This window comes from Aythya fuligula, chromosome 1 (assembly GCF_009819795.1).
Source record: "Aythya fuligula isolate bAytFul2 chromosome 1, bAytFul2.pri, whole genome shotgun sequence".
NCBI lineage: Eukaryota > Metazoa > Chordata > Aves > Anseriformes > Anatidae > Aythya > Aythya fuligula.
The window spans coordinates 205,769,808-205,781,809 of record NC_045559.1 but is presented as its reverse complement, the minus strand read 5'-3'; the positions used below and the strand labels follow the sequence as shown (position 1 = coordinate 205,781,809).

Genomic DNA, 12,002 nt, shown 5'->3' with positions numbered 1-12,002 from the left:
ACCATGCTCCAGAGGGTCATTAATTCATTAATTGCCCCATTCCTGGGACCTGGCACTTTTAATTAATAGGACTGGGTCCGGCCTGAACCTTGGGGACTCCCCCAGCACCCCAGGGTGCCCCCAGCCTCATAACCGTCCCATGGGGACCCCAGCGAGGGGCCACTTTGTCCCCTGCATGCCCAACACCAACGAGTGCCAAGGGTGGAAATTTCCTGCATTTCACCCATAAAAAACCCCAAAACCCTATAAAAAGGTGGGCTGCCCTACCCCTTTTTGCTTTCATTGCAGCTCCTGGGGCTGCAATGGAGCCACGGGCATACTCCAGGCAGGGGAGGTTTTCAGGATGAGCCCCCGCGTCCCAAACCCCTGGAGCTGTAGGATCAGCCCCTTTCCCTGGCCCCAACCCCATTGTGAGCAGATCCTTGCAGCTGTCCCTACACCCACCCCGAGGCCAATAATTTGGGGTTAATTTTGGTGAGCTAGGGGGAGGATGGAGGCCAGAGCAGGGAGCAGAGGGGGTTCAGCCTTGAGAAGCAGGAAAAAAAAGGAACAATTCCTGGGCAGACTTCTCCGGGATGAGGGCTGCAGCCGTCCCTAAAGGGATGCAGGAACCCTTCTGGGTGTGATGCTGTGCCCCTGTCTTCTACCAACCTTCATGGTTTTAAAGAAGCCTTAAAATACCTCTGATTCCTGCCTAAAAAAAGAAGGAAAAAAAACCCTGGGGAATGACACCGTGGTTCACAGATCCTACACCATCAGGAGGGGGAAATCTCCCACCAGCTTTAGGAAACGCCGCTGTCCGTGAGGCTTGGGGTGGCAGGGACCCACCTGCAGCTGGGTAGGAGGATTTGAGGATTTCCCACCAATATATGGCACAAATCAAGTCCTCCTGGTGGCACACGGTCCGTGTTCCTATTCCAAGGTGGGGACAGTTACCTGGCAGCTGTTTTGGGGGCAATTCCCTTTGAATAAATTAAAAAAAAAAAAACACACAGGAAACATGAAGGATTGCTACTACGAAGAGAATATTTTATTACCTGTAACACTTCATTCAGCTAAATCCACGGAGCAATACACACAGAAATACTTCAGAAAAGTGCAAATTCTCACTCTATTCATAATATGCCCTAGTTTTACAGAAGAACAGACACTGGGTAAACGAGAGCACAGATCCAGAAACCCGCCAGGACTCGAGGCAAGGAAGGGAACAATGCGACTTTGGATACTTCAACCACCTGGTACAAAGCTACTACTGAGCACGCAAAGGGTGGGGAAGGAGAGCAAGCGTCCTGTGCACCAGGGGGCTGGTGGCAAGACGGGTTTTAATCATCCAAGTGTCACCATGCAAACAACCCTCCTTGTTTAAGTGGGGAGAACAGAGGGGAAAAAGATGAAATAATGACAATAATAGTGTTAAGATTAAAGAGAACGGCCACTTAGATCTTTAACTTTATCCACCAGGGCTCACCGGTCCCAGGAAACATCTCATTTCTGCACTGGGCCCAGTGAAGCCTGGTTCCGAGGTGTCCTGAAACCACACCAAATTATTTGCAAAGGGTTTCCTCTGTTTCTCAGACACAGGAGCCCCTGTTTAAAGCCTCAGTGCAGAGCTCAGCGTCACTGCGGTATTTAAAACAGAAACCCAACTCCCTAATGCCTCAGGAGCCGAAGAGGAGACACCGAGTGCTACCTGAGTGCTGCTACACCAGGGAGCAAGGCCACAGATTTCAGCTTATCTCTAGTTGGAGGATACCTGCAACAGAGCTTGAGATCGGTCAACAACTGCCCGAGGTGGGTAAAAGGCCTCCAGGCAGCGGGCACTGCATGTTTTAAGTCACCTCGATGTCTGAAACAGAAAGCCAATGAATTTTAGTTCTTACTTGCATCATTTGCAGTGTAAATTAAGAATTTCCCCTCTTTAGGAAAAAAAGTTAGGCATTTAAAATTAAGGATATTAAGGGACTGACTCAGGCAAGATGCCGATTCCCTTTCAGCCTAGGGAAAGCAGTCCTGGCTGCAGGGAGGGCAAGCGAAGCAGACTGCCCCCACCCCATTTAAACAGGACCCTGCGTCAACAGCAAATGCAAAACGGGGGCTACACAACCTCCAGCTTTATGTGGACCTTCCAGTCGAACTCCCCAGGGTTAAACACGCTCCTTCCTTCTTTCCTACACGAGCCTGTTTGACTCATGCCATGGAAGCATCCTTTAGAGTTGCAGAAGAGACATGAGAATCACTTGAAGCTATCCAAGCCACAGACTGCACACTATATCACAACTAGAATAAAAAAAAAGTTGGCTAGAAGCTCACAGACATCCAACTTTGCCTGGCAAGTTCCCTGTACTTAAAAAGTTCCTCTCCTAGGCCCTTGCAAATACAATTTTACCCTATAACTGAGTGAGACAGGGATTAAGCCTGTCTCGTCAAAAAGAGAAAACACAAAAACAATCCCCCCTCAACGCTAAAAAACAATCAGCAGTACGATTGGAGTTTAAGCTGATGACTTGTTGTAGACCAACTTCTGAAGAGCTGCATTTGAACTGGAAGCACCTAGTGAACCACAGCCAGAACGTATTTGATCTCTCACCTGCTTCCTACTCAAGTTTGAAAAGCTTTTGTTCTTGCCTGTAAAGTAAGAAAGGACAGCCAGCAACTGAAGAAGATTGTGCACAAGCCCAACAAACCCTGACACGCTGTACAAGAAAGTTACAGGACACTGAAATGAGAGAATTACAGTCCTTCACAGTAAAAGTAAGGGAAACAAGGCAAAAGGGAGGAGATAAGGGAAATAGTTCCTCAAATGGAACAGTATAAATATATCAAACGGTTCAAATACGGGAGGAGAACAAGGGTAGCAGCAGTTTAAGATCAGCAATAGTTACTATACCCTTAAAATACATTCAATATCTTTGTGCCTGTCGCTGCCATTCCAAGAGCACTACTACATCTAGAACTTACTGCTCAAACCTATCGACGAGGAGAAACCTAGATCCTTAACTCCCTGTGTTCATCTTTTTACTAGAGATATTTAGTAAAGATATTTATCTTTGCTACAGGCTCATGAACAGTAGCCAACTTCTAAGAGCAACAATTTGAAAATATACTCACAATTCTCTTCCATACTGCATTTATAACTCTTGCCTACTGATAAAGCAGACCTCTGGGAACCTGCAGATTCCTGCACTTTGTAGAAACACAATTATTAACTCACAAGACAACTCCTAACGCTAACTGCTACAACACACACACAGCTGGCCTCATCTCACACGTTATGCTTTTTACAGTTTTAACCTTTACTCGTGTTCCAAGCGATTTGTTCTCTTTGAACTGCTAGTAGGGTATTTAGCAGCAAAATCCAAACCATCCAAGGTTTTGATTCTGCTGCCGGGCGAAGAAATGGCAAGACCTCCTTCAAATTCAGTGCAGTCAGAGCAGGAGCCGGGTTCGAACCTTTTTGTGAGAACTGAAGGCAAAGCATCAAAGTCCTGCCGTCACGCCTCCTGATACCTACCCAGAGCTGTACAATACAAGGAGTTATACTCTAAGTGTAAATGCTTTCACCCATTTTCCTCATCGCGTCAGTCACACGTACAATCAGGGAAAAAAAAAAATAAAGAGGTTTTTGGCATTAGATACATTTCACTCCATTGCAGAACATTTCGGAAACGTTTCCTCTTAAAATAAAAAATAAATAAATATCGGTGGTAAATAAGAATTTGTGCAACACAGACTCTCTGCGGTACATGTACATTCACATACAGCAAAAATACTTCTCCACGGTTATAGTGCAAAGCTTCTATCAGCATGAAATACCCGATACCCGCACAGACAGAGAAACCCCGGTGCTCTTTTAAAGCCGTCCAGGTGCAACACATACAAAACCACTCTGCACGGTCCTACGGCATCAAGCTGCAAGGGACAAGGAGATGGAGGACAAGTTTAGATATTTAACGGGGCAAAGCAATGGCTTTTACTTAAGTGCATCTTGGGTTCTTCTCACGTAACCTTCAGTTCAGTTTTTAATCTATTTCTTTTCTTTAATTACCGTAAAGAGAGCGGACAGATGTCCACAACATCACTGACTTTATTTTGAAGGCTGTCAGCAATTTAGTAGCCAATGTTAATGAATATTATTCTCAGTTAATCCATATCCAGTTTTTCCTCAGTGTTGTTTCAGTTAAAGCATCTTCAAGAGCTTTCCTATGCCAAAACATGGCTTTTGTATTTTGAATCGGTAGACATCTACATGTTTCTGTATCAGTATTATGTTTCTTTTTAGAAAAAAAGTGATTTAAGAGGATCACTTTCTGCTCAAGCAAAGATAGAAAATAGTGAGAAGTAAAAATTGTGCCTCAAAAGAATACAGAAGGTAGTTTATAAGATGCGACAATAAGATTTGGTAAAAAAAAGTCTGACCTCCATTCTCCCCCCTCCTTTTGTTTCTTTAAATACACAGGCATTATGACTCCAAGCCATCAAAACCAAAAAAGTTCCTAACTGGAATTTTCATACAAAGTGACTGAATTTCTGAAACCTTTAATAAAAATAACAATCAAGTCCCTTCAAAGATATAGGACTAGAAAAAAAAAAAAAAAAAACAGCTATAAAGCCTGTAGTAGTTACAGCAGGCAATTTAACCAAGAAATGAACAAGTTTCTACTCCTCTGGAAGCCTTGGAAAGGCACCAGGGAACTCAAAGAACAGACTGCAAGTGGAACTGCATGTGTTGCCACTGTTGTTTCACTCTCTGGTAAATATTTTAAGATACACACAGGAAAGGAACACCACAGCAAGAGCACCTTTAACAACAGAAGGATACTTAAGTAGCTGAAAAACGTTGTATCGGAACAACTTGTCTAAACAAGATATGCTAAGCACTGGATTCTACTTCAACACAGTCGGAAATTAAGACCTGTAAGAACACCACCAACATTCACTCAGAACAGCTAGGAAGAAGCAGGCTCTTTTTGTCAGCTTGGGGTGATCGCTTCCTTCACCACGACTATTCCATTTTAAAGCCTTTTCACACGAGAGGTGCTGGATACCTGAAGTTAGTTTAAGACGAGACCCCAACAACTACAGAGAACTGTTTTAAAGCTGCTGTGGCAGTTCATCTGCATTGGTGCAGGTCAATTAGTCTTTTGGTCAAAAGAAAGGAAAGTCTAGGTAATAAATCCCATCCCTCTCTTTTTACTTTCTCTATTTATCCTAGTTTGCTAGCCCAGAGTTCTGACAAAAGAATGCTTCTTCGTTATAGAATAAAAATGTAGCTGCTTGTTTAAACACACACACACGCACACATATTCAGTCAAGTCCTGTTCTTGGTTCCTTTGTTTGACATAACGCAGTGCAAGCAGTCACTTCTTTAACCAGGAGATCTAAGCGGAGCGCCAGATCAGTCCGTTCTTATCAGGTTCCAGAAAATTCTCGATCAAAGCCCCAATAAGCTTCTGAAGTTCTTCTTCCAGCACGGCTCTGTCACTAGAAAGGGAATAAGATGTCAGAGGTTAACACCAAGCATCTATTTAAAATACAAATTAAAAAAATAGCAAGATCTGTTGGTGATGGAGTATCTTTATTATGTTTCCTACATGGAAAGACTCCAACCTACTTGCTTGAACAAGCTCCTTTCCAGTAGCTCAGTAAATCTGGTGGATTTCTGGCTATCGCCACTAGAGGGTGATAATTTTCCCAGCCAAGAGAGCACAGGAACAAACTGCTGCAAAGCCCATGCAGAACTGCTAAGACACTGATTATTCATTGATTTAAAAGTCAGAAAGAGATGCTAATAGAAGGGGGAGGTGCCCTATATTCTTCTCTACACAGAGTTCAGCTACCCTTCAAGGGTACGTGATTGCATTTTGACTTAAATTTAAATTCAGGGGATAGAGTAATCAGGTGAAGTGTCACTGCTCACAATACAACATCCTAACACACTGATCCTTTCCCAATTTAAAGCTGTGTACTCCCTTTCCTACCCTGGAAGTCTCACAGGAGGAAGGGGAACTCAGCTTCTTCTTAAAGAGGCAAACCAGGCTTTTTATTGACACGTGCTTTGCTCACGTACAGAACTTGCAACACATTGGTGCCCTTCAGGTCACCACCTCCTTTTAAAAAATACACCCCCAAAATGCTGCAACAAAACTGACATTCCTGATGCTTAGCTTTTAAGAATAATCAATAAACTCTGAAATATTTGCAAAGCAATTATGGAGAGAAGTACGTTTCGAAGCACCTAAAGAACATTTTAAGCCTTGAACCAGGGAAGCTTGAAAGCTTTTCAATTTCACATTCCAGATTGTGATTGCCATTAACCAGCAGCATTATTGAAATTAAAGGTCATTGTATTTTGCTGACATATCAGAACAAACAGCAGAAGCCCAACAGATGCAAAGCATCACCAGTACTGTTTCCCTATCCACTTCCCCTACTTGTCCAGCCCTCTGTTAGGTTAGGGGCCATATTGTCAGCATTTATTTCTTCCTTGTTGGTGCAGCTGTTTGCCTCAACCATACCTTACCTTTTCTTCAGCAACTGACATCAGATGGTAGCTTGCCTGCTTCCAGGTTTATGGAAGCACGTTCCAACTGAATTGAGAGTCTCCCTACTCAAAGTGCATTCCTAGAGCAGACAGTCAGCAAGCTCTCTTACCAGAAGCTTGCATTTATTTGCTATGAGCTGTCATTCAGGAAACTTCTACCACTTCTGCTGTTATTCCATACTCAATTCAAGAAGTTGATTCAGAAGATGGGCTCTAGCTGTGTTGGACACTTCATGCAGCAATCAGCAGTGTTTTAAAGAGTAATTCAGCATCCTCTGGAAATTTGTCTAGGCACAAGCTTGTGCATCCACGCACATGCACATTTTACAAGCAAAGTTAAACTTCCATTATCCACTGCCTGCCTATAACTGCATGTTTTGGTCAGAGACAAAAATATGTTCATCCTGAATTCCTGCCCATAAGTAGAAACAAATACTGAATCAGAGGCTCCTTTGTGCTATTTTCAAGTCATCTACTCTATCTCAGCTAGATAGAGAACCAAAGATAATTCATCTGCATCTGTTTACAAATATAATTTCAAAAAAAATTTTTTTTTTTAACTGAAGAAGCTAAAAAGCCATGTGGTTATCAACAGGGGACAGACCTCTAATTACTATCCAGTACCTTGGAGCAATGCAGCAGATTCCCAAATGCAACAGGAGTCCAACAGGAGTTTAAGTATACTTGTCATGTCAGCAGCAGCACAATTTCATTACATTTTAATTCCAAGAGAATAAGCAATTGGGTTAATAAAAGAAGTCTCCTACAGTAGCAGATGCTTAAAATTCAATTTTTTTGGCTTATCCACTATAGAGGGGATGTCTTATGAACAGGAACGTGCATCACTCAGGCCAGTTAACAGGCTGGAACAGCCAGCTGAGACCTCTAAGGAAGCAGCAGAGGAATCCCTCTCCATGCAGGAATTGATGCCTGAGTGCTGTCTTTTCAGCCCAAAGGCACCTAGAAACACATGTATTTAGTCCTGCTACTGACCTCTGTTCGGGCAGCGCACACATCTCTGCGTAGTACTTGATCTTTGGTTCTGTTCCACTTGTCCGAAGGGTGGCAACACAACCATTTTGAAATGTAAAAGTGATCATCTGACTGCTTTTGCTCACCGGCAGCACCTACACAAACAACACAACTGTATTACTTCAGGTGTATTTAGTTTCCAGTCTCTTCAAAAACAGAACTTCTCCTGCAAAAATTCTTTGTAACTCACCGATTTCTTATTCGGCTGGCTGCTATCATAGCCAGTGGTAACATCTCGCACGTGTAATATATTGTAAATACCACAAAACTTTGGGTAAGACAGAGGGGCATCAAAGTTCCGAAGCTTCTCAAATATCCTCTTGATAGTAGGAGGATCGTAGCACAAGAAATAGGAAGTCTTTGATATGTGATATCCATACCTACAAGAAAAGATGAATTTTTTCAGTTAAAAGATTCAGGAGTTTCCTGCACATTTGGTATCTAAAGTCAGTCCCTGTTTGGAAAAACAACAGAAAAAGAATTCAGCTCTCACAGCTGTGGGAACACAGATATTTATAGGGAAATATTTGGCCTCTGAAGCAGATTTTTTGCATTACTCTGAACATCTCAAGGTATTTTTGAATTCCAGTACAGGCTTCAGTTGCAAAGAAATAAAAGCCAATGGGTTAGAACAGACTCGAGGGTCCCTTTCAACTGAACTAAGAACACCAAGTCCAAGTGCCTGACCACTTCAGGGCTAACCATAAGTTAGAGAATATTATATGAAGGGTATTATCCAAATCATCCTCCTGAACAATGACAAACACAGGGCATCAACCACTTCCACCAGGAAGCTGATTCCACTCTTTGAGCACCATCACAATAAAGAATTTTTCCTGGTGTCCAATCTGAACCTCCCCTCATGCTGCTTTGTCCAAAATAGCTAAAGAAATATTAACGAAAATCGCAACTTACGTTTCATATACCTCAATGAGCTTCTGTGCCAGCGACAGGTTCTTGCTTTCCAGGTAGGCTGCCATTTCGGCTATGACCACTGCTGCACTTACACCGTCTTTATCCAACACTGATGTGCCACACATGAAGCCTAGAAACAGAAACCTGATTGTGGAAAACTAAGTTGACATACTATTATACTGATTTACCGAGTGAAATTTTAACCTTGTTTCACATAAATGAAAATTGGCCAATATATGTAAGCTTTTTATTACTGAATATGGTTCCCCTCCTCTAAGAAATCTAGTTAACTTCAGGGTTAAAAGGGATAGAAAGATATGTACTGTAATCAATTGAATCCAGACTGATAACATCTGTTGTCTGAGGGTACTGTCAGAGTACTCCGCTAAACATATCAATTTCCTTGTTCTGTGCAAGCACAGCAATATTGCAAAGTCTTGCCAGTAATGTAAACCAAAAGAAATCCCTATTGATCCAGAATTAGTAACCTAAAAAACACTGCTCCACAATACTGCCAGTCTGCCTTCTTTCTGAAGGGATTCATGAGCCAGATCTTAATTCCTTATTGTTAAAACTCCAGAAGCTTTTATGACTATGGAAGAAAACTAATATGGAATACACGCTCTCTTCAGGAAAGGCTTCCTTTTCAAATGACTTACTGTATGTGAACATGCTATCCTAAAAAGCTGCCATTCATCCTAAGAATGGAAGAATCCCTACAGCTGAAATGTTCACGGTGCAGTTCTGTAAGAACAGTATCAGGACCAGAGATCTGATGGGATCATAACTATTTAACAGCATTTACTACGATAGTTGTCAAGTTGATTTGATGAAAGCAAAATACCAGTACTAGTAACAAGAAGAATAGAGAACAAGCAGTACTTGTGTGTTTGCTTTCACAACTAAGACCACTCCTTTTTAGCTACAGTTCTGCTGCACTGCCCTTGACATTTTAAAGTGATAGTCATATACATACCAATAGACTCTTCAAAGGCAAAGAGAACTTCTTTTCCATTATCTAGGAGATCTTTTACTCTACTTCCAATCCACTTAAAACCAGGGAGTGTTTCCTGAAACAGAGGGGAAAAAAAGAATGCTCTATATACAAACTCTCTACTTAGTTTCAAGTCAAACAAAAGTGTAACCACTGGTCCCTTCACCTCCAGGATACTTCCTTGAATTGCAATCTTTCATGTCAGCCTTGGAAGTTCAGAGAAGAGGGAAGAACAGTGGATGTATTCAGGATTTTAAGGTCAAAGGGAAAGTCTGCTGAGTCAACACGCTAAAGTTGAAGGGCATTTTTCCTACTTTCATGGAATAGCTTTCCTGAATTTAAACCTCATTAACTGATCAACAGAATAAGGACAGTAGACAAGTCAGACCTTCAATTTAGCTTATGAATCTAAGGCAAAGTGACACCAGATAGCATTTTACTAGTAAATACTCAGCTGGGACCTGAATATTAAGTTAAGGAATAAGCGTGCTTGAGAGACTGCTGTTATCTCTGAGATCTCTGATAAGTGCTACAGGAAGGAAGATCTTATAACATGAGAGAATCATGTAAAGGAAAATTTACAGCAGTTTGGGGGTGGTGGTAGGGAAAAGCACTTATGTTCTTCAAATCATGCAAAAAACAGTGAAAATTTTAGAAACTGATCACAAAGAAAAGGAAAGTACAGAGAGAGGAGGCTCTCAGAGGATACCAAGGGATTCTATAAATTCCCAGCTGTTTTCCAGTCAAATGTGTTCCTTGCTAGAAAAACAGTATGAACATTATTTAGTGAGATAATGAAATCCTCTAAAAGGCAACAATACTCATCTGAATTAATCGTATTTGGAAAGTCAAACAAAATAGCTTTGAGCATCACTTCAATTTCACTTTTTAATTCCTCATTGTTTGATGGAACATTTTTTCCCAACAGGTTTAATTTCAACATGTGTATGAAACAAGACCTGAATCTTAGGATGTTTGTGCTAAGCTTTAGAGTATTTGCATCTCTTGTGGCTAACATCCAACAGCCTCAGTAATCAGAACTACTTACTTTGAATGCAGGAACTAAAGTAATAACTGTCAGTCTGCAGGGGCAGCACACATTTTCTTCTTTTTTTTTAAGCTTGAGTCAGAAAGAGTGTAGCCAGCAGGGCCAGGGAGGTGCTCGTACCCCTGGGCTCTGCTCTGCTGAGGCCGCCCCTCGAGTGCTGGGTTCAGCTTTGGGCCCCTCACTGCCAGAAGGACATCGAGGCCCTGGAGCCTCTGCTCACAGGGAAGCAGGGCCAGGAGCAGAGGGAACGGCCTCGAGTTGTGCCAGGGGAGGCTCAGGTTGGCAATGAGGAGACATTTCTGCTCAGCAAGAGCGGTCAGGCCTTGGGACGGGTTGCCCAGGGAGGTGGGGGAGTCCCCGTCCCTGGGGGTGTTCAAGGAGAGGTTGGACGTGGTGCTTGGGGACAGGGCTTGGGGGTGACATTGGTGCTAGGGGGTGGTTGGAGCAGGTGATCCTGGAGGGCTTTTCCAACCCCAATGATTCTGGGATTCTATGAATCAGTGCAAGGTGATTAGGCCTGGATACATCCAGATGTATAGGACAAGAACCAATAGAAAAACATTTCAGTATATGTATTTAAAGTTGTGTTGCCTACTTGCAGATTTGCAGAGGTTGATACCACAGCCTGCATTCACTGTAAGGTGCACTGAGAAACGAGATGCAGCTGCTAGTCTACCTGATACTGAAATCAGGCTTCTCTAGGTTAAAAGAGCATTCTCTGCATATTGGGATGCAGAAACAGTCCCAGCCAAGAGGCCGGAAGTTATTTTTCTATTTTTCATTTCATAAAATTATAAGTGAAGGGCTGAGAGAGAGAAAAGAAAGAATACTGCAATCAGATTTTACTCTGCAAGATGGCATGATTAAAACCCACACGTACTTCAAAGTGAAATCCTTCTTTAAGTGCAATTGCCCTCAAAATTTTTGAGGAAACTGTGGTCGCTAGCATGTAAACATTCTTCACATCAGCATCTTTGGAGCAGTTTTCCTTCCAGCACGAAAACATCCACCACCCAAACAAAGCTGCTAGCTCGTTGCCAGTGAACACTTTCCAGCAGCCACTGTAAACAAAACAGAAAAGAGAAAATTTAAGAGTTCTTTCAAGTTTCCTAGGAGCATGAAGATGTTTTCTGCAGTCACTGGATCAATCAGGATCTGAGCACACTACTGACGAGCTGCGCTACACAAAGCCATACTAAACAGGACTCCACATTCATCACATTTCAATGATTTACAAGCACAGAACATTCTATTTCCAAGCAAGAGGTATCAATTAAGTTATCTTACTATCAACTTGCAAACACCTTGTAATTTATTGGATGGAAGAATAGCAATCTATACAATCTATGCACTGCAGTCAGGCAATGCCTGCAGAGCTGTGCACTACAGTTACTACTTACACAATTATTGGCATTTTGGCCTGTTAGTGGGAGAAAAATAAATTTATATTCAATATAAATAAGCCAGAAAAA

The 12,002-nt window shown here is 42.2% G+C and overlaps 1 protein-coding gene across 2 annotated transcripts in view; it reads right to left on the bottom strand.

Moving 5' to 3' along the window:
- Positions 1 to 1,008: 1,008 nt before the first annotated feature.
- Positions 1,009 to 12,002, bottom strand: part of PGM2L1 (phosphoglucomutase 2 like 1) — a 39,566-nt gene continuing 28,572 nt past the window's right edge. For both annotated transcript variants that reach the window (XM_032207922.1, XM_032207921.1), the window contains 6 exons: positions 11,411 to 11,591; positions 9,465 to 9,558; positions 8,489 to 8,618; positions 7,764 to 7,953; positions 7,535 to 7,668; positions 1,009 to 5,481 (listed from right to left, as the gene is read on the bottom strand). In XM_032207922.1, coding sequence (XP_032063813.1) covers positions 5,379 to 5,481; positions 7,535 to 7,668; positions 7,764 to 7,953; positions 8,489 to 8,618; positions 9,465 to 9,558; positions 11,411 to 11,591 — 832 coding nt within the window. In that variant the 3' untranslated portion in view covers positions 1,009 to 5,378. The remainder of the gene's footprint in view (positions 5,482 to 7,534; positions 7,669 to 7,763; positions 7,954 to 8,488; positions 8,619 to 9,464; positions 9,559 to 11,410; positions 11,592 to 12,002) is intronic.